Here is a 19,951-nt window from a genome sequence, read left to right as displayed (position 1 = left end):
ACACACTACCATCACTAGGGTATCTCAGCCTTACACACTACCATCACTAGGATACCCCGGCCTTACACGCTACCATCACTAGGATATCCCAGCCTTACTACCATCACTAGGATATTTCAGCCTGACACGCTACCATCACTAGGAGTTCCCAGCCTTACTACCATCACTAGGATATCCCCCCCTTACACGCTACCATCACTAGGATATCCCAGCCTTACTACCATCACTAAGACATCCCAGCCTTACTACCATCACTAGGATCCCCCATCCTTACTCACTACCATTACTAGGATATCCCAGCCTGACACGCTACCATCACTAGGATATCCCAGCCTTACACACTACCATCACTAGGATATCCCAGCCTTACACACTACCATCACTAGGATACCCCAGCCTTACAGACTACCATCACTAGGATATCTCAGCCTTACACACTACCATCACTAGGATATCCCAGCCTTACACACTACCATCACTAGGATATCTCACCCTTACACACTACCATCACTAGGATATCCCAGCCTTACTACCATCACCAGGATATCCCAGCCTTACACACTACCATCACTAGGATACCCTAGCCTTACACTCTACCTTCACTGGGATATCCCAGCCTTACACACTACCATCACTGGGATATCCCAGCGTTACACAATACCATCACTAGGATATCCCACTCTTACACGCTACCATCACTAGGATATCCCAGCTTTACACACTACCATCGCTAGGATATCCCATCCTTACACACTACCATCACTAGGATATCCCACCCTTACACGCGACCATCACTAGGATATCCCAGCCTTACACACTACCATCACTAGGATATCCCAGCCTTACACACTACCATCACTAGGATATCCCAGCCTTACACACTACCATCACTAGGATATTCCATCCTTACGCTCTACCATCACTAGGATATCCCACCCTTACACGCTACCATCACTAAGATATCCCACCCTTACACACTACCATCACTAGGATATCCCAGCCTTACACGCTACCATCACTAGGATATCTCAGCCTTACACGCTACCATCACTAGGATATCTCAGCCTTACACGCTAACATCACTAGAATATCTCAGCCTTACACACTACCATCACTACCCTCTTACCCTATATAATAATCTCTTATCACAAATAGCTCTATATTCTTGGTTCTTTCGGTAAAGTCACGTAGAAGGGAAACAATAAAATAATAAAAATATATTATTTTTATTGTTTTATTATTATTTTTATTTCATTGTTTCCCTTCTACGTGGTGACTTTACCGAAAGAACCAAGAATATGAATCCCTGCAGTCACGAAAGCTTTAAAACAAATAGCTCTCTCTACAGTAATTTTGCTGTGCTAGTTACACTTGATGACGGAAAGCTTGTGTTGCCTCCGAAACGTCGTGATTTGATTAACTTTATTTTTTTATTTTTACCTACGTGACTTTAACCAAAGAACCCCAAAGAGTATGGACCTGTGGAACCTAACTCGTTCGTAAGTAGAGGAGTCCCTGCAACAATGAGATGCCTGGAGGGTAAAACCTCCGCTCTGGCAAGGCGACCCAGTCCGCCAGCCCCGCCCCCGAGGCTTAACCCCGCTCCCACAATCCTTTGCGCTTCTCTTCGACATCAGCGGCGGCGAAGGTGAGATGTTGGCCTAGCTTTGCGCCGTCGCAATCGCTCGCCATCGGCTCGCCCCGTGCACAAAATCCCCTCGCAATTCGACCCCCGTTACGCCTCGAAACGTTGTCCATCGCGGCAGACGTGTATTGATGGGTGGACGATTGTCGCGTCGGATCTGGATGCCGTGCGATGTGATGGGGGCGCCGTGTGTGTGTGTGCGCGCGCGGGTCTGTGTTGTAGATGGGGTTCCGGGCCGGCTGCGAGGGTGAAATAGTTCTGACTTTATTATAACTCGTGTAATGGTTAACCTCTTGTGAGCAAAATGCGTGTGCTGCACCCCTGCATAATCTTAACATGTTGCTCACGTTAATAGGTTATACATGAAATGTGTATGCGGCCGGTAATGTTGACTTATGAGAGTGGTGCATTATTGAGGCCTAGCGAAGGCTTCTCGTGAGTGCAGTTCCAGTGAATAAAAATGGTCATAAGAGCAACCTAAATATTGTACCAATGGAATCAGTAACAACAATCTGCATGGTTATCGCATACGTGCCACGTTTCTCGATTGGTATTTATTTTAAGTGGAGCTTGTGCGTTAAGAGGCTATATACGTTTGTGATTTACGGCGTGGGTAATTATATTGAACTCTTTAAACAGTTATCTTAAGCGAATGAGTGGCCCTCACGGGAATCGATGTCATACGTACGAACTGTTATGATTGTGAAAGAGACTGCAAACCCAAAAGCAAAGCTGTGCGTTTAAAAAAAGTGAATCAACCCTAAATGTTCAAAGACTTGTTGCCAGTTTCGTAAATTCTGCTCCGAATCGATCCAGCCCCCACCCATTCACCAACCCGCACTGATCACTGGTGAAGCATGGTTTCACCACACTGATGGAGGCCTGAGTCAACGAGTGGATTCAGAATGGCTATAGTTTGCCCCCAATGATAGGTCTTAATACACGCAGATATTTACGTGTCCCTATGTAAAGGAAGCATGGGGAAGCGTTCACCTTTTGGTGGTCCTGAGCCAGTGGTGCATATTAAATATTCATATGGTTGTGGGCGTTTTACAACTTCGAATGTCCCTGTGCGTATGATAATACTAAATGATTGTAAGATCACTGGAGAGTCATGGAATGTACCAGTGATGGCAATTCTATACCGGACCAGCATTTTAAGTGTACACACTTTGAACGTGGAACCAACGACGATGGAGAGTGATTAAAAATTAGGTCACTGAAAACTTGGTTTGTGACTGCACGTGAACAAAGTATGTTGAACTTATTTCGCACCGTACGTAGTCAACCGTGCAAATCGGAGGTGGGCAGGCCTTAATCTGAGTGAGATTGACGCCTCGTAATGTAATGATTCATGGTGGGGGTGTGTGTGTGTACCCATGTTACAGATGGCGCCAGCCAAGAAGGGTGGCGAGAAAAAGACTCGTTCCACCATGAACGAGGTGGTGACCCGCGAATACACCATCAACGTCCACAAGCGCATCCATGGCATGTGAGTCTCACTGGAGGTGTGCACTCGCGGGGGACATGGTTGGGAGAGTTGTGCCCTGTGGCTCATGGCAACACCTGAGCAATCTCATGTCACATGTGACGAGACCACCCTCTCTGGAATTTGCTTAACTGGTCCAGGGCTGTCAACATTGGAAGTCCCAGTTGAAGACCCCCGCCTATTTAAAAATGTATCTCTTTTTTAGTTTGCTGTACTCTAGTATTTCTCTCCCCAGTTTCTTCACACTTATTTTACTCCTTTGCATGGATGTCATTCTTAATATACATTAAGGTTGCATTATACTTATACATGATAAACAAGCGAGTGCCATCCAATGCTCTTTAGAGCTCTTTTGAGCATTGGGTGGCACTTGCCCGATAGTGTATTACGGGGGTAAATTACATTGATAAACCCCTCATGTGCATGAATACTGAAGCAGATTAAATGAAAATAACAGTAAATGTAGGGTGATGCAAATGTATATTTTGGCTGTTTGGCCAGATGACAATCCAGAATGCTCCTGAGTTTTAGGACTGACTTTAATGAAGTAATATAGATTAGACAATTACGTACTTTTTGTGTATGAATGCTAACTGAACATTGCATTCTATGTGATGTGCTAGGTTGTTGGACGGCAGAATGTTAAAAGCTGTAGATTTAACAACTGCTGGCTTAATATAAATATTTTAAAGACTTTGACTGGGGTGACATCAGGGTGGATGGTGATGAACCTGAAGTGAGTATGGCATGCTGTCGACCCACAGTGGCTTCAAGAAGCGTGCTCCCCGCGCCATCAAGGAGATCCGCAAGTTTGCTGAGAAGGAGATGGGCACTCCTGACGTTCGCATCGATACTCGTCTCAACAAAGCGGTGTGGAGCAAGGGTGTGCGGTGAGGCTGCTGCTGCTGCATCCACTCCCACACACTCCTAACGTCCCTCCAACCACGCCCGTGCTAGACACAAATATCAGTCTGATGGTTTCCCACTTAGCCGAAATGGATATTGTCTACTGGGTTAGTCGGTCATCCTTGGCTGATCACTGTTACAACGCTGTTGGTTATCATGATATTGTTTTCTCCGATACCAAGGTACTATGCAAACCTCCCGGTTATTACCAGAGATTTGTCCACGAGGCCATCCAGATATACAAACAGACACAACTTAAACCGAGAGGATGGTTTAAAATTAAGCAACCATTGGAAAGATGTCATAAATCAAGTCAAACGTTAGCTGCCTTTTAATTGTACAGCAATTTTCAGTGGTGGTATGCCAAACTTCAGCTGCTTTTTTCGTTTTCAAAAATGGGGCGTACTCAAACGCCATCGCCTCCCCCCGAACCCCCTGCAGCTTAACAAAAAGCGGCTGAACTCAGCCCTCCCACCCCCACCCACGTTTCCATTCTTGCTCCTCCCCCCCCCCCTTTTAACCTATATATAAACCCGATCGTCTCAGAGCTGTGCACTTGTCACAGATTTTCTGCTGTGACTATTCCCCCTGAAGACGGAAGCTTGTGTTGCCTCCAAAACGTCGTGATTTAATTGTTTTATTTTATTTTACCTACGTGACTTTACCGAATAAAACCAAAGAGTATGAATCCTTGCAGTCACGAAAAGCTTTGAATCTAGAATCATCCTATTGAAATTGAAACATGATCATGGGCCTTTGTGCACTGGTCGTTTGCACAGTTTTCATCCATGTTTTTGGGTTGGGCCACAATAATTTAATGCAAAAATTCTTGTAATTTCCTCTCCACCACCTGATAACAAATATCACGTTTATAAACATTACTTATTCGAGCTGATGTATTGATCAAATTATGATGGATACATTTCACCAGTGGCTTGGGACTTTTCATGTCTGAATTCAACATCAACATGTTTTGCACACTGCTTTGAGCCTCATCAGATAGTGAGCTTGGAAATAGTGCTGCTTAAGCCAACTCTGCCGATGTATCTGCCGTGACATTAACTACGAAGGTTTGGGTAATTTACATTTCTTAGTAATTTGTTTGCCTGTTTTAATGTTATTTCAGGTATTGTAAAGTTTATTTTAATCAAAGGACTTGTAAGTTATGATTGGTGTGCTTTATGGTATTGCTTTGTGGTTTGTCATTTAGTAGTCAGGTTACAATATTCTCTTTGAGTGTTGGTGATTGAGTGCAGATTGTAATATAGTTTAAATATTTACTTATTGATGTGGTACTAAGCAGAACTTGGTTTATAACGCTTCTCTATTGAAGTTTTATTTCTCTGTCAAGCAATTTGAGCTCAGTTTCCACCATTGAATTGCAGAGCATTAAATGGAGATAAAGTTTTACAAAAATAAACTGCTAGCTGCAGATGGAATGTCTCGTGACACAATGTCCTTCCGGAATATATTTGGGGAAACTTTTAAAACAATCTCTATGTGCTGTTACCCTGCAGGAACGTGCCGTACCGGATCCGTGTGCGGCTCTCCAGGAAGAGGAATGAGGATGAAGATTCCCCCAACAAGCTTTACACCCTTGTCACCTTCGTGCCCACCACCTCCTTCAAAGGTAAAGTTGTTCACTTGCCTCCTTTGCCAGCCACAAAGCAACCACCGGTGATACTTGTGAAATGGATCCATTGATAGCTCTGCTGTTGAAATTCAGTAATGGACACTCATGGAAATAAGTGTTGATAGTGTAGCATCGGAAATGCACATCTTATACCGTCGGTATATATATTTACCTGCAGTTGCGGGCAAAGGCCCATAGGGGGTGCCACCCTGAGCTGGGGAAGGTCAGAGAGCCAGACCGTTGAGGGGCCGGGTTCTCCCCAGACCCTAGCTAGGACCCTGGGACCCAACATCCTTTTAAGGGCCGGGGCCGAGCGCGTACCAGTGGTCAGGACCTGTACCCTGGGCTGGGTCAGGTCAGTAGCTCCCGAGCTAGGACCCTGGGACCTCGAGCCCGACGTCCTTGTAAGGGCCGGGCCGAGCTCGGACCAGTGGTCAGGACCCGTACCTTGGCTGGGTCAGGTGAGTTAGCCTCCCCTAGGCCACAGATAGCCGGAGAGCTGAGAGCCAGGGTTAGAGTGTGAGGGCTAGCCTTAACTCCCACTATCCCTAGATAGTGGGAGTTAAGGGGAGTTCTGTTGTAGTTTGTAATAAACAGTGTTGCCTCTAAAGACAACGTCTCAAGTCTCCTGGAACCCACTACAATGGCATGGCATAAATCTTGCAGAATGCAGTTTGTCCTTCCCTTACCTCCGATTATCATGGTTGGCTACCTACGGTGTTAGAAGTTCGACATATATTGGTCCATTTCCCTTTTTTCGAAATTGTTCATTCACCAAATCTCTCTTCATTTCTATGGCAACGTTGTGGCTACCCAGGAATACAAGCAAATGGGAATTTTAAAAAAGTGGTGCATATGCATTGAAACAAGGGACATGAGATGCCCTGGGTATTTGGAGCTTTAGTTAATGTGACTTTACCGAAAAAACTAAGAATATGAATTACTGCAGTCACGAAAGCTTTAAATCAAAATTTATAGGAACATGTCAATATATACTTGGCCTAAACCTGTAGTTTTCAATCCCAAGTACAAATTATGATGGTATGCTAAATTGTTCAAGCACACAATGGTATAACTATAACTTATAAAGGATCACCTGCTTTGTATACAGTCAGCAGTTCTATGGAACTTTTACAAGCTCAATGTGGGTTGTCTGGAATGCTATCGCCAATAAACTGCAACTTGGATCATTAGCTGAGATCTGCACTCAAAACTGCTCTGGAGCTGTACAACCCCCACTGCCACTGCTATGCAGTGGCCTGAAATTAAATGCATCTGGATATCTGCTGCAAAGTATGATCTTGAGTTTTTATTATAGTGTGCTGATCTTTCAAGGTGCAAAGATGGGTTATACATGTTATGTATATTGTTTATTGTAAAATTTGAATCAGTTCCGATTATCACTGTTAAATTGTTTTTATAGCTTTATTTGGGTGATTTCTAAAACGTATGGTTAAGCCATGTTTGTTGAATCTAAATTGTCTTATGGTTATTGTTTGACTTGCATCCCACTGGGATTTTTTTCACATAGCGTTGATATGCAGTTTTTTTGTTGTTGAAGATTTTGCTGTTTTTTCCTGGATGTTTCTGTTGCGCGTCATCACTTTAAGATGTTCTTTGTTCATGCTTTTGTTTGTTGCGTTTGCACCCGAGTCAAGATCCGCGTGGCTCACAGGGCTACACCAAATGAATGAAATTGAATTTTTTTTAGCTCAAGTAGTAGAAAAGTTCTGCTACATGTGCCTAATTTTTTTTCTCTCTTTACAGGTCTCCAGACCGTCAATGTGGATGAAAGTTAAACATTTTCAAACCATAGATGAATAAACTGTCATTCCCCATCACATGACTGTGCGTTTCATTGTTAAAAGGAAAAATGATGGTTTCCATCAGCCTATTTCAGACGATGCAGATTGGCTAGCATACCATCAAGTTGAAATTGTGTTGTGCACATTTACGCCTGTATACAATCAGATGAAAATGCTACCATATAGGGACTGCACAGGGTCGCATGGCTTTTAAATGTGGCTAAATGACACTGATTCTGCCATAAAAAACACAGGCTTTGCGTAAATACAAAGTCATTTTAATAACATCAACGCAAGGGACTGGGTAAAGCTCTGGACAGGATTGCACATAAAAAAATTAAAGCAGTTTTTTTTTACTTACTGAACACAGTACAAGCTATACAAAATGGAAAATAGCTGTGTACACTGGAAATTCACAACTTAAAATGTAGTCTTAACCCGACCTAAGTCAAACCAATTAAAAAAAACCTATTTACAATCCCTTTTGGGTTATAATCACTTCAGTAATGGAACAAAGGTCGTTGAATAGTGAATATTGTTCGTTAGCCCAACCTTGAATACTATTAACACTTGATGGTCAAGATGTACTTCACCCTAAGCACACATTTGGATGCTTTACATTGACAAGGTATGGCTCGAAATGTTAAGAAACTGGAATAAATCCACTCTACACTGTCATTGAATACATTTAACACAGCATGTAAAAATGGAAAATTTGAAATTTCCAACTGAAAGTTAATGCAATAAGATTACCTAAAAAATATGCTTTTACTGTTGTGCTTTCAGTCGATTGGATTTCTTTCACAAGTCTTAAGAGTATGGAACGATACAGTTTAAGTGGTCACCTTTACAAATGTTTCTGTAATAACCACTGCTGAGTTTATGGATTCCACAATGAGCCTCTAGTGAAATTCAGGTTAACACTACATGTGGTTAACATGGGTGTAAATGGCAACCGATGACGTGTTGCCACCTTTAAACAAAACTTGGCATGGGCCTATTAAAACGACAGTATACTGAAATAAAGTTGAATTCAATGCTACCAAACAACCAAAGGTGAGGCATATTGAACAGGACAATAGCATGGACTACAGCAATGTATTTAAAGCCACTACAATATAGGAACAATATAGAATGGTAACAGTATTGACCGCAACATCAAAAAAACAAGTTGAGGCGGACAGCGTAAAGGTTTGCAGTCTATACCTCGCCAGAAAAAGAAATGCCAGAGGCAAGTATTTGCACTTTGGAATAAGTATACTAAAATGTTGCCCCGATTGCAATAACCAACACTTGACACGAAACCATGAAACTCGAGGTCGGCTGTGCAAGCACATGCAGTTTGCCAAATTCTACTGGTGGCCTCTGCAACCCAGTCGAGCTATATGTGAAGAGGTGCCATTTGCCGTGTGAATGACATTACCGAGAAATAAATGCAAACAGGCAAGGGCCTCTGAATTAAACTTACGTAATGAAGACATCTCATGCTTTAAAAACATTTTATAGGCTAGGTTTTGGCAAGCAACTATGTGCATGAACAGAAGACCAAACGTTACATTGTGATGCGCTTAACAAGATGTAAGTAAAGATGAAGAGTGGTGCCGACTTGTAATCTCCAAGTTCATGGACCGATGAAGGTTCATCTCGGGCCTTGCAGAGCCCATCAACTCCCGAGATATGGAATGTACAATTACTGATGCCACTGCACGATTACAATTGCAATAAATTACTCCAGAGATTGTAGTATACAGTATACTGTTGTACTTCTTCCAGGGTAATAAGCTGGCTTATCCAGAAACAAACACCATACGGAGTCTCCAAAATATTTCAGGAGGGCCCTGCATTTGCATGTTTGGCTAACTCCATTGTAGCAAGTGTCTGAAGTGTGGGAAGGAACCAGTAGCCGGAGAAACTCCACGCATAGGGGAGAGGTATTAACAAGTTCATACATCCATTTGTTGCTGTACCATCTGGCCACCTCGCAGCCCAGTTGAATGTAAAGTTTCACAAATATATGGTCCACCAACCCTTGTCTCCACCAAAGGACCCACTTATAGTATGCCCATATGAATGATTGTTGCCGATGGGAGCGAAGGGATCTTGTTAAGTTGTCCATGCCTTATGCGTACTAGAATTCTGAATTAACTTAAACATGAAAGACCCACTTAAGTGTGGATGCGTATTCTAAACTTAAACGTACATGTCCATCGTCTCTTGATGGTGTCGAAGAGGTTATGTAGATGATATAAAAAGTATCCAAGCACAGTATATTACCTCAGTGAATCCACTTTCCTGAAGGCTAGTGTACCAGTAAAGGCTACCAAGATAGGCCGAGCTTAAACAAAACCCCTCAGCCTCAATAAAACCTAACTGCAGGCTCAATCATAAATAATAACTAATCGCACCAAACTTCAATAAAAATCAACCAACCGACTAGTTTTCGACATTACTACCTAAAAGTTTCACCACTACAGCGATAAACGCAAAACTAGACTCGAGAAACAACAAGTTAAACATTTAAACAAAGTTAAGACAGTTCCTTGTTGGAAAGCTGGAAAACCTTTTTCCAGTGTCAGACCCGCACGTCGAGTTTCTAACGAGTGCACAAAATAGACTTCAAAAAGAGCAGTCCTGACACGTACTTGAGATACTAGTTAGTTATAAGTGCGTGTTTATGCATAGCATGAAACAACGGGCTCGTGCCCCAACCTGAATGAAAGACGCATGCTAACATTTGTTAGTGCTCAGAATAACGTTGTTTTGGCCTTTTATATATATAAAAATGTGTTGACCAACCTTAAGAAAGGTGAAATTAACATTGGCGCATTTATCAAAAATGTGCAGTGCCTTTTCTCCCACATTCCAAATGAAGCAGAAAAATAAATACGACCGTGCGTGTGCACAATTAATGCATCACTTTGCATGCAAAATGCGATACCTCACTCGTCGTAAGCAGCAAGAGCTGCCATTCGCCACTAAGTGGCGTGGCGGTGACGTCACCACGGCGCCTGTGCCACGTTCAGCGTCGAAGCCTCGCTGATTGGGAGGCCACCGGACAGACGCATGTGCCACGGGGGCCGACCAACTTCAGATGCCTGGCAGACGCACCAGTCGTCCCTTCACCGTTCCAACTTGCTGCGTTTTAAGCTGCCCGGCGACCCAGCAGGGCTCGAAGCAACAACAAAAAAACAAGCCCAATAGGGCAGTGCGGAACATCGTACCCAAACTGGACAGCAGTGCCAATTTTCACGTGCCACACCTCAATCAGTAGGAGCATTGGGAGCGCTGCAAAAATATAAAAATTGCAGCACAGCAAGTTTTCACTAAAAACCCCTTCACAATCACTTTACGTGACTTTGCGCGTGAATTTTACTGTCGCTCCAAATCAATAAAATCTGCTCTTAAAAGCAAAGGGGTAGAGCGCTCAAACTCCATTTTCATCCTTGATCCAATGGTGGAAATTTCACATTCCCACGGTGGGAGCCATTCCATCCATAGGATGACCATTGATGACTTCCCACAACGTGGTAATAATTTTACTGGTATGAAGGGCTTTTGGCGTCGGATCAGGCTTTGAACTCACATTCATGCAAATGCGATTCAAGCTTCCTGACCCACTCACACCCAACTGCAATTATAATTGGTATAATTATTCTAGAAGCAAATTGCAGCCATTTCCCAATCCATTGGACTATTTACATTCATCGTCTCGTAGCGGTGCGTCAACAAACGGCGATTGTGCTTTGTGATTGTCACTCGCGCAGTTTGGTGTTCAACAATAACAGCTCCATGACACCACCACCACCACAACAACAACAACCAGGGGATTAGCTGTTCAAGCGCTCGCGGTCACGCGCGACAGGTCGCACGGCTCGCGAGACCCCCCCGGGTGAGAAAGGCCACGGGTTTAGCGTCGCAAAAGTGCGTGCGGCGCGCAAGAGGTCATGGGGGGGGGACGGGGGGGCGGGGGGGGGGATGGGGGTGTAACGACGTCGTCAAGGAGGGGACGAGGGCGGCTCGCCGAGTGAGGACGAGCTGCTGCCCATAGTGGAGGCGGCCTGGGCGGCGCGGATCTTTGCCTCGACGTCGCAGGGCCTCTCGAAGAAGGCCGCGAGCGCGGGCTCCGTGAGCAGCGACGCCAGGAACTGCTCGCACGAGATGGACCAGGAGGCAACCTCGCCGCTCGGCGTCGCCAGCGATGACGACACGGACGACGACGAGGAGGGGCCGCGCGAGGAATAGGGGGACGTCGTGGAGGGAGAAGAGGCCGGGGACGTGAATGATGAGGTGGAGGACGAGGATGGTACGGAGGAGGTGGATGTAGAGGAGGAGGATGAGGAGGTGGAAGAAGCCGCCAGACTCGGCGTGTTGGGGTCTTCGGGCTCGTCTGCATCCGTCTGAGGGAGGAAGAGCAACTTTTGAGATGTACAGTTATCCTCTTATAGCAATAAAGCAGGTAAATCTCTCCCGCTTCATATGGGTAATTGTATTACAAATAAAAAAAAGACAATGTGCGGTTTTAGTGGTTGTTGCACTGCACTACGATCGTGGGCACATGGGTTATATTCCTGGATACAAACAACATCAGTGGCAATTGGTATCTATACCTGGCCTTGGTTTAAACTAAATTAACGATATAACTACCTGGGAAAGCAAATAATTATTGGTTTGGTACTGGCCACAACCACCCCTTTAGTACGACTTAATTGCACTTTCCCTGACAATGTATACATCTAAATAGGGAATCTCTGGGTATGTTAGAGATGCATATCTAGGGGAGTCACAATGTACCGAGAACTACAGATTAATAAGACCATATAAAATCAATGTATCAATTTTCAACACTCGCATGAATATATTATTAACTTTTAAGGAATGGTATTTAAAATTAGTATAAACGAGGGTGATTGTATTTATGAAATAGAAATTCAACCACGCGGTGCTGCAAGTAGAGTGCCTGACTCGCGTTTGGATGGCTGCGAGTTCAAATCAAGGTCAGGGATCAACTCGGCCCATAATCCGTCAGGGGTAAAACATAAAAAAAATTCCAATGTGAGACATCAAACGGTGACATTGCAATTGAGACTGGCCTGCACCCAAGGGGGATGTGGAAGACCCATTACTGGATTCGAGTTTGGGCTGTTCAACCACTGGAGCACTCTCACCTCACACTTTGTCAAAGCCTCCACATTGGGGGGCGGCTGTCCCGTCCCACGTGACCCTGGACTGGGTGACGCTGCATCCCCCAGGTTTGCCTGCGTCGTCCTCGAACAGCTGGTCCCCGGCCGCGTCATCCCTAGCTCGGCATCTCTTGTTCCGGTCGTCCTCGAGAATGCGGCATTTAGCTCAGCGGGCTGTGCCTCGGTAGTTCCTGCCTGGTCGGTCCTCGAAGTGTCAGTCTCTGTCTGGCTCGTCCTTGAATTGGGAGGGTCCGGATGCGGGGCCGTTCCTGGCGAGGCGGCGGGTCGTGACTGCGAGGCTGGTCCCGCACGCCGCCCAGCCTCGCCGATGTTGAGCAGCAGGTTGGCCACCATGGCGATGGCCTGGTACAGTTCCTGCTCGTTGGGCTCCTGGCTGAACATGTTGTAAAGCGTCTTGCACAGCTGGATGAATTGACCCTGTGGGGAAGAAAGGAATGCGCATGCACGGCGACGGAATTTAACGTAGGACGGCGATATAGTTATGAATATATGGATGGCCGAGTAGAGCCTGGCTTTGGCAAGGTCCGTACCCGCACCCATGTCAGGCCAGAGTGCATGTAACAGCTGACTGTATAGCCAAGGCAAAGTGAAATGTATCAGCCAAGTGTATAGCCTTGGCTTGGCTATTCACTTGGTATTACACTTGATTATTAAGTGTAGAGCCTTGGCTATAAACTTGTCTGATCTTATCTATGTCGCTTTTTGTCTGTCTGTATGTCTGTGTGTCTGTGTGTGTGCGTGGACACACCTTGTGACGCTTTTAAATGACAAACTGCTGGTTTACATTTCAACAAACTACACGCAGAAACGACACAATAAGCCCCCGGACGAAACAACCCAATTTGTTTTTCCCATCCGTCAAATGTAAAGTACTATGCTGAGCACGGCGCCAAAGCACGCATCTGCACATGCGCGAAACGCTGACTCGTGGTCGTTGCCCCTAGCAACCCACACCCGATCGGTGGGGATGAGAGAGAATTCTCATTATCGTTCAAAATGCATGCAAAAAAAACACTACGCTGAGGTTAATTCTTCACAGTGTGATGTCCTCTTCTCCCCCCCCCCACCCACCCTAATGTGTGCAGTTACTACTATAGAGTCCGTGGATACTACTACTACTATAATCTTGATTTGAAGCTTTCGTGACTGCAGGAATCCATACTCTTTGGTTCTTTCGGTAAAGTAACGTAGGTATAAAATCAAATAAATCACGACGTTTCGGGCACAACACAAGCGTCCATCATCAGGTAGGAAAGCGATGGTCTGCTGCTGAGGCAGACTGTTTTATAGTCCGTAGATACTACTACTGTAGCACGGGCGGGGGATTGGTGGAGAGGGGGGGTAGCAGCCCAGCCCCAGCCAGTCACGTTGCCACCTCGGCCGGCTGGGCAATCTCGGTGAGGCCGGCTGCACTCTACAGAACCAGGGCTCACCACAGCACTCTGTATAGTTAGTCGTTACTGCTATAGAGTCCATGGATACGATTACAGAGTCGGGATATACGACTATAGAGTAGGTCGATACTACCGCAGAGTTAGTAGTTACTGCTACTGTAGAGCAGGCGGGGGATGGTGGGGGGTAAGGGAGCCCAGCCCCCAGTCTTCCAAGGTGTCACCTCGGCCGGCTGGGCAATCCATGCGAGGCCGGCGGCACTCCGCGGGACTAGGCCTCACGATGGCACTTTGTATAGCTAGTAGATAATGCTATACAATCGATATATACTATTACTAGCTTTACTACCCGGCTTCGCCCGGGACTTGGATTCTTGTCTTGAATACACGGCCTACGCGGAGGGTTGGGCGGGGGGTGATGCGTGACGTCAGCAGGCACACTGCGTGACGCTGCCGCATGCGGGTGACATCACAGATGTGACGTCACCGCTCACTTTCCGTGCAAAATATATCCATTATTGTGTCCCCCCCCCCGCAAAAAAAAATATATACAAGTCTATTTTTATACTTTTTGCATTGTGTACAGTCGGGAAGCTACCCACATGCCAAATTTCAAGTTTGTTGCATGTCGGGAAGCATGCTAAACATTTCGAACCGACACACATTCACAAATTTCCATTTTTTATATATAGTCGGTAGATTAGGTAGATACTACTAAAGAGTTAGTAGAGACTACTATAGTCAGTATATACTACTGTAGTCATAGTAGATACTGCTATAGTTAGTAGATACTGCTATAGAGTCGATAGATACTATTATAGAGTCGGTAGATACTACTACAGTCAGTATATACTGCTATCGAGTCGGTAGATACTACTATAGGGTTAGCTACTACTAGTCAGAATATACTACTGTAGATTTAGTAGATACTGCTAGAGTCAATGGATTCTCTTATAGAGTTGGTAGATACTACTCCAGTCACTAAATACTACTATAGAGTTCATAGATACGACTGTAGAGTTAGTAGATACTACTACGGTAAGTAAATACTACTACAGTCAGTAGATACTACTATAGCGTCAATAGATACTACTGTAGAGTTAGCAGTTACGACTATAGTTAGTGGTAGTAGATACTACTGTAATGGTTTCAACTGAGTCACAGATGTAGACTTGGAGGCAATACATTTATTCAGTTCCAACACCAGGCTAACTACACTAGCTACAACGTAACTGCTACTATGGACCGGGGCCAACAGCTTAGGGCCGGGTCCACGTGTTGGAGACTCGTTGAACGTAGAACGTTGACGTAGGTTTCTTCCAGGATGAACAAAAACCCCGGTCCCTCTCGGGACCCGGCTTATATTCTCTGTGGCATGGCCGGCTCCGCCCTTGGCCACGTCCACCTTCCAGAATCCTTGGGAAGGATCTGGATCCCAATCACGTGACCACCCCCCCAAGCCCACTCCTGGGGCCCCTTTGTAGACTTACCTGGTCACGTGTACTACCGGGTCAACCCGAGTGCCATGGCCTCGAGTAACCTCATCCTTCGGCCGGCACCCACACACCTTGTCCTGTAGGGTCGGCACTGCACGCAAAGCGTGGTGCCATCTAGCGCTATCATTCAGCGCTCACCGGGCCCCTCTAGGGCCGGTACTACACCCACACCCCTGTGGTATCGGCGATGGCACTACACCGCACGCTGTCCCTCTCTAGGGCAGGCAATGCACGCAACATGTGGACATCCAGCAATGTCACTACACTACTATAGAGTTGGTTGATACTACTATAGTCAGTATATACTGCTGCAGAGTTGTTAGATACGACTATAGAGTCAGTCGATACTGCTATAGTCAGTAGATACTGCTATAGTCAGCAGATACTGCTATAGTCAAGATACTACTGTAGAGTCAGTAGATAATACTAAAGAGTCTGCAGATACTATAGAGCCAGCAGATACTACTGTAGAGTTAATAGTTACTACTATAGAGTCAATATACTATCAAATCAGTTGATACTGCTATAGTCATAAGATACCATTGTAGAGTCAGTAGATAACACTATTGTCGGTAGATACTACTATAGAGTCGGTAGATACCACTATAGAGTCGGTAGATACTACCGTAGAGTCGATAGATACTCTTATAGTCGGTATATGATACTAGTCAGTAGATACCACTACAGTCAGTATTTTCTGCTGCAGTCAGTAGATACGACTACAGAGTTAGTAGTTACTACCATAGTCAATAGATACTACTATAGAGTCGGTAGATACTACTGTAGAGTCAGTAAATACTGCTACTACGGTCAGTAGATTCTACTACAGTCAATATATACTAAAGTCAGTAGATACTAAAGTCAGTAGATACTACTAAAGTCAGTAGATACTACTATAGTCAGTAGATACTACTATACAGTCAGCTACAACCACAGTCAGCCGATACTACTGTAAAGGAGTAAAATGGGGACATGACGTCATGTGTGCCGTCCAGTGCGATGACGTCACGGAACGTGGCATCATGCGCGCTGGGGGGCTCGATGACGTCATGTCTCGTCTAGTATTTAAGGGGGACCCCGTGACGAAAGCGGGGTCACTGTGGGAACGGGTAGAGTAAGAAGGGTGGAGAGGGAACCAGGGCTAGAGAGGGATCGAGTGAAGAGTCTGGAGTGAAGCCGCTGGTAGCCATAGGAGGTGCTGCTCTTCCCGGTCGGTGGGGTTGGCAAATTCCCCCATCCGACTCGAGGGAGAGAGACCGGAGCTAGCCAGGCTGGACCAGGACTTAGTGTAGGACCCCTAACCCCTGGGAAGTTGTCCCACCCTTTGTGCTATTGTAATACACTTAATAAACCTTTGGCGAAAGCCCTTACCTTCAAGCCGTCTCCGAGTCGTCGTCGGGAACTCCTCAACACTACTATAGAGTCCGTAGATACTACTGTAGCGCCAGATACTACTATAGAGTCACTAGATACTACTCACTCTATTATATGTAGGGTGTGTAGGTATATATGCCTACGGGGGGGGGTGGGGGGTGGGTAAAAATATTTTTTGAGGGCGGGGGGGTCGACAATTTTTGGAAATCTTTTCGATCAACTATTTACCCCCCACTTTCTATAACTTTTGTTTCAGGACTTCTGCAAGCCTCTTATAATTTTGTTGATGGACAAATGGACAAACAGAACACCGGGCTTTCACAATAGCTTAGTATTTGTGTATGTATATGTTATTTTTTTAAGAGAAGACAAGTTTTTAAATATGTTTTCCCCCGGTAAACGCCGGGTACTTCCTGCGAGTAGCATATAAAACCACATTATATGTATATCCAATATATTTTTCGCACCTCTGATTAGCACGGTGGCTACGTACCATGCGAAAGAAGTTCCACCTACATACGTGCAACCTAGGCGGGCTGGTTATTGCCGACATTGCCATTAAAAGGTAGGGTCAATGCCTATATCCGATGCCTGTCCATTCAATGCCAGGCTAAGGAATCTTGAGAATTGCCCATAACGAATGTACAAATTCATGAACGGAATGCTGAATATTAATAAGTGCGTGATTACCTTTGCACAATTTATTTTTAACGCCTTGGGGTGCTTATGGGTAGTGCACTCCTCTTCTCTAACAATTGAAATGTTCCAAGTTTAATTTCTGATAAAAGGCTCAACTCAGCCCATCATCACTCCGCGGGCTGATACAACGATAACCACTTTGTGGGAAGTCGACAGTGTTTGTCCAGAAGAGTGACCCCCCCCCCCCCACCCCTAGGAATATAACATTTGGCTTTGGGAGCACAGAAGAATGCCCCATCATGTATATTATAGCAGAGACATTCCAACTCAACTGACAATGTCAATAATAAACAAAGTGACATGTATACATTTTTGTGTAGATCCTTCACACACACATACAGAATTCCAATCGTTCACTCGGCAAGGGTTCCTTCGCACCTGGTTCATTTTTGGCAACTCCTTCATAGACTTCTCCCTCTCCTCCTTCTCCTCCTCCCACTTGCGCAGCATTTGTCTGTAGTCCACCGCCTCCTTCTGGCTCGCTCTCCTGTCTGCAGCAGACACACACCAACACGCACTTGAGCAGTCTAACCCCGAGCAAGATGCAGGGGGAGGAGCATGCGTAGCCTACAGCTAAATGTACTCACTCCGGATGTACAGCCTGTTCCCGCTATAATACTAGCAACATATAACAATACCATAACAATCCTAATTTATAATGTGCATTCCATCCAAGGATCCCAATGCACACTACATGAAAGGCAGGACACAAAAACAGAATCAGGGCAACCGACCCAACTAAAGAGGGAAGGCCACTTAAAAGAGATGGGTTTTCAAATTGAGGGGATGTATACCCTTTCGCTATGATAGAATAATAACAAGAGCTATTTCAGTCACTTTATCACTCCAATGCTGGAGGAAGGTTTCCCCCCACACCGTGTCGATCATGCTGACCGTTTGTGTCCATACTTCACCACATTTGGTCAGAGCAGGTTGGTGAAGTGGGAAGGTTCTAGATCAATTCGGATAACACACGCCACTGATGTTAGCTGTGGCTGGGAATTTAACTCGGGCCGCCAGCTTTTATTGCACGGTGCGTAAACCACCACGCAATCGTTCCACCCCCACTGCTGCTTACACTAATATAATGTGTAGCCTGTCACTAAATGCAGAGGCACCATGTATCATCAGCACAAGTGTGTGCTTGTGTGTATATGTATGTTGAATTTCTTTCGCACCGTGAATAGCGATCCGTGCTAATTGGAGGTGTGGTATATTCTGTCAGTGCTGAAGATGCACCTACGATAGTGTGTGCGCTCAGTGCATAGGTAGTCGATGCACCACTGTGTGTGCAGCTTCCCAAGGACATAAAAAGACACTGGTGGTTTTAAATTTAGGTCTTGCTCTTCACTCAAGGCCCTGGATTTTGCCAAGAAGTATGTTCTCTGTGCAATTGTTTCGATTGAAATGCACAAGAATGTGACAATTGTTCGTCTGTATACGGCAAGGGCTATAGCTGTTATCGGATTAACTTTTAGTGTAACACACAAGACGGTCGTTGGGCTGAGCGGCTCAGGGTTGGAGAGCTAAAAACATCCCTCTCTGCATCGATTTGCAGAGCCTCAGAGCTTAAACAGTACCCAACCACCGAAGTGTATTTGCACACTGGCTTAGTGCCTGTGCAGGGGCTTCAATAACACCAGCACGACTGACCATGTATAAATAAACCTGCTTATAATTACCCTGCTTAGCCGAGAGGTTAGTAAAACCCAGCTTGCCGAAGGGAAAACCATGGAACTACATGACCTGCGAAAGCCGGATACACCGCACCTCCCATGTTTTTGCCAAGTGCAACTGCACATTCATATTGGGCATGTTGCCACACCTGCCCATAGGTCATCATGGGAGCAACAGCTGACGACCCACTTGCCCAGCTGTTGGAGTGTGTTGTGCATAGCACTCTTGATTCATTCAAATGCACAACCATTCAAACTTGATAACCCATACACAATGGCCTGTGTGTGCACACGGACAATTCGCTTATAACCCCAGGCAAGAAAGCCATAAACAATCGAGAGAAGGCATCAAAACAATGCATCTGGTCAAATCACCCCGAAATGCACCAAATCTCATCAGATCTGCAAAGCTAAGCAGTCAACACGATAGAGTAAGCAAAATACCCTCTAGAGGAGGCCCTTGTGCCGGCAGTGACATGAGCAAGCAATTACATGGCTGCAACCTTGATCTATTTTTTTTTAGTCATTCGAAACCCCACTTACCAGTGTTGTTCTGTGCGTCCATGTTTATGAACCCATCCTCCGCGTCACTGCGATCTGCAGCGTCCGAATCTACGGGAACATATCCGACACGTG

The 19,951-nt window shown here is 45.3% G+C and overlaps 2 protein-coding genes across 3 annotated transcripts in view; one reads left to right on the top strand and one right to left on the bottom strand.

The window, feature by feature from the left end:
* Positions 1–1,545: 1,545 nt before the first annotated feature.
* Positions 1,546–7,514, top strand: RPL31 (ribosomal protein L31). The gene is made up of 5 exons (XM_032956697.2): positions 1,546–1,648; positions 3,034–3,137; positions 3,899–4,024; positions 5,558–5,670; positions 7,441–7,514. Exons 2-5 carry the CDS (start codon positions 3,034–3,036, stop codon positions 7,470–7,472), a joined length of 375 nt encoding a protein of 124 aa, XP_032812588.1. The 5' UTR covers positions 1,546–1,648; the 3' UTR covers positions 7,473–7,514.
* A 226-nt stretch (positions 7,515–7,740) lies between these two features.
* The window catches only part of LOC116943659 (TBC1 domain family member 9-like), a 68,811-nt gene continuing 56,600 nt past the window's right edge, over positions 7,741–19,951 (bottom strand). Inside the window, exons 18-21 of one of the 2 annotated variants that reach the window (XM_032956696.2) lie at positions 19,859–19,927; positions 18,018–18,130; positions 12,644–13,096; positions 7,741–11,875 (exon numbers count right to left, since the gene is read on the bottom strand). In XM_032956696.2, coding sequence (XP_032812587.1) covers positions 11,474–11,875; positions 12,644–13,096; positions 18,018–18,130; positions 19,859–19,927 — 1,037 coding nt within the window. In that variant the 3' untranslated portion in view covers positions 7,741–11,473. Of the gene's footprint in view, positions 11,876–12,643; positions 13,097–18,017; positions 18,131–19,858; positions 19,928–19,951 lie in introns of those variants that run through there. The other variant, XM_076067877.1, reaches the window with a different exon arrangement.

The sequence above is a fragment of the Petromyzon marinus genome, chromosome 18 (assembly GCF_048934315.1).
Source record: "Petromyzon marinus isolate PM22_M1 ecotype Great Lakes invasive population chromosome 18, UKy_Petmar_22M1.pri1.0, whole genome shotgun sequence".
NCBI classification, from domain to species: Eukaryota; Metazoa; Chordata; class Hyperoartia; order Petromyzontiformes; family Petromyzontidae; genus Petromyzon; species Petromyzon marinus.
Note: the sequence above shows the minus strand (reverse complement) of the source record. Positions and strands in the feature narration are given on the sequence as shown.

Excerpts from the sequence above, each read along its gene's own strand:
- RPL31 (XM_032956697.2), top strand. The coding sequence starts at position 3,034 with ATGGCGCCAGCCAAGAAGGGTGGCGAGAAAAAGACTCGTTCCACCATG. Across the intron at positions 3,138-3,898 it reads CACAAGCGCATCCATGGCAT|TGGCTTCAAGAAGCGTGCTC; the intron begins GTGAGTCTCACT and ends GTCGACCCACAG. Across the intron at positions 5,671-7,440 it reads GCCCACCACCTCCTTCAAAG|GTCTCCAGACCGTCAATGTG; the intron begins GTAAAGTTGTTC and ends CTCTCTTTACAG.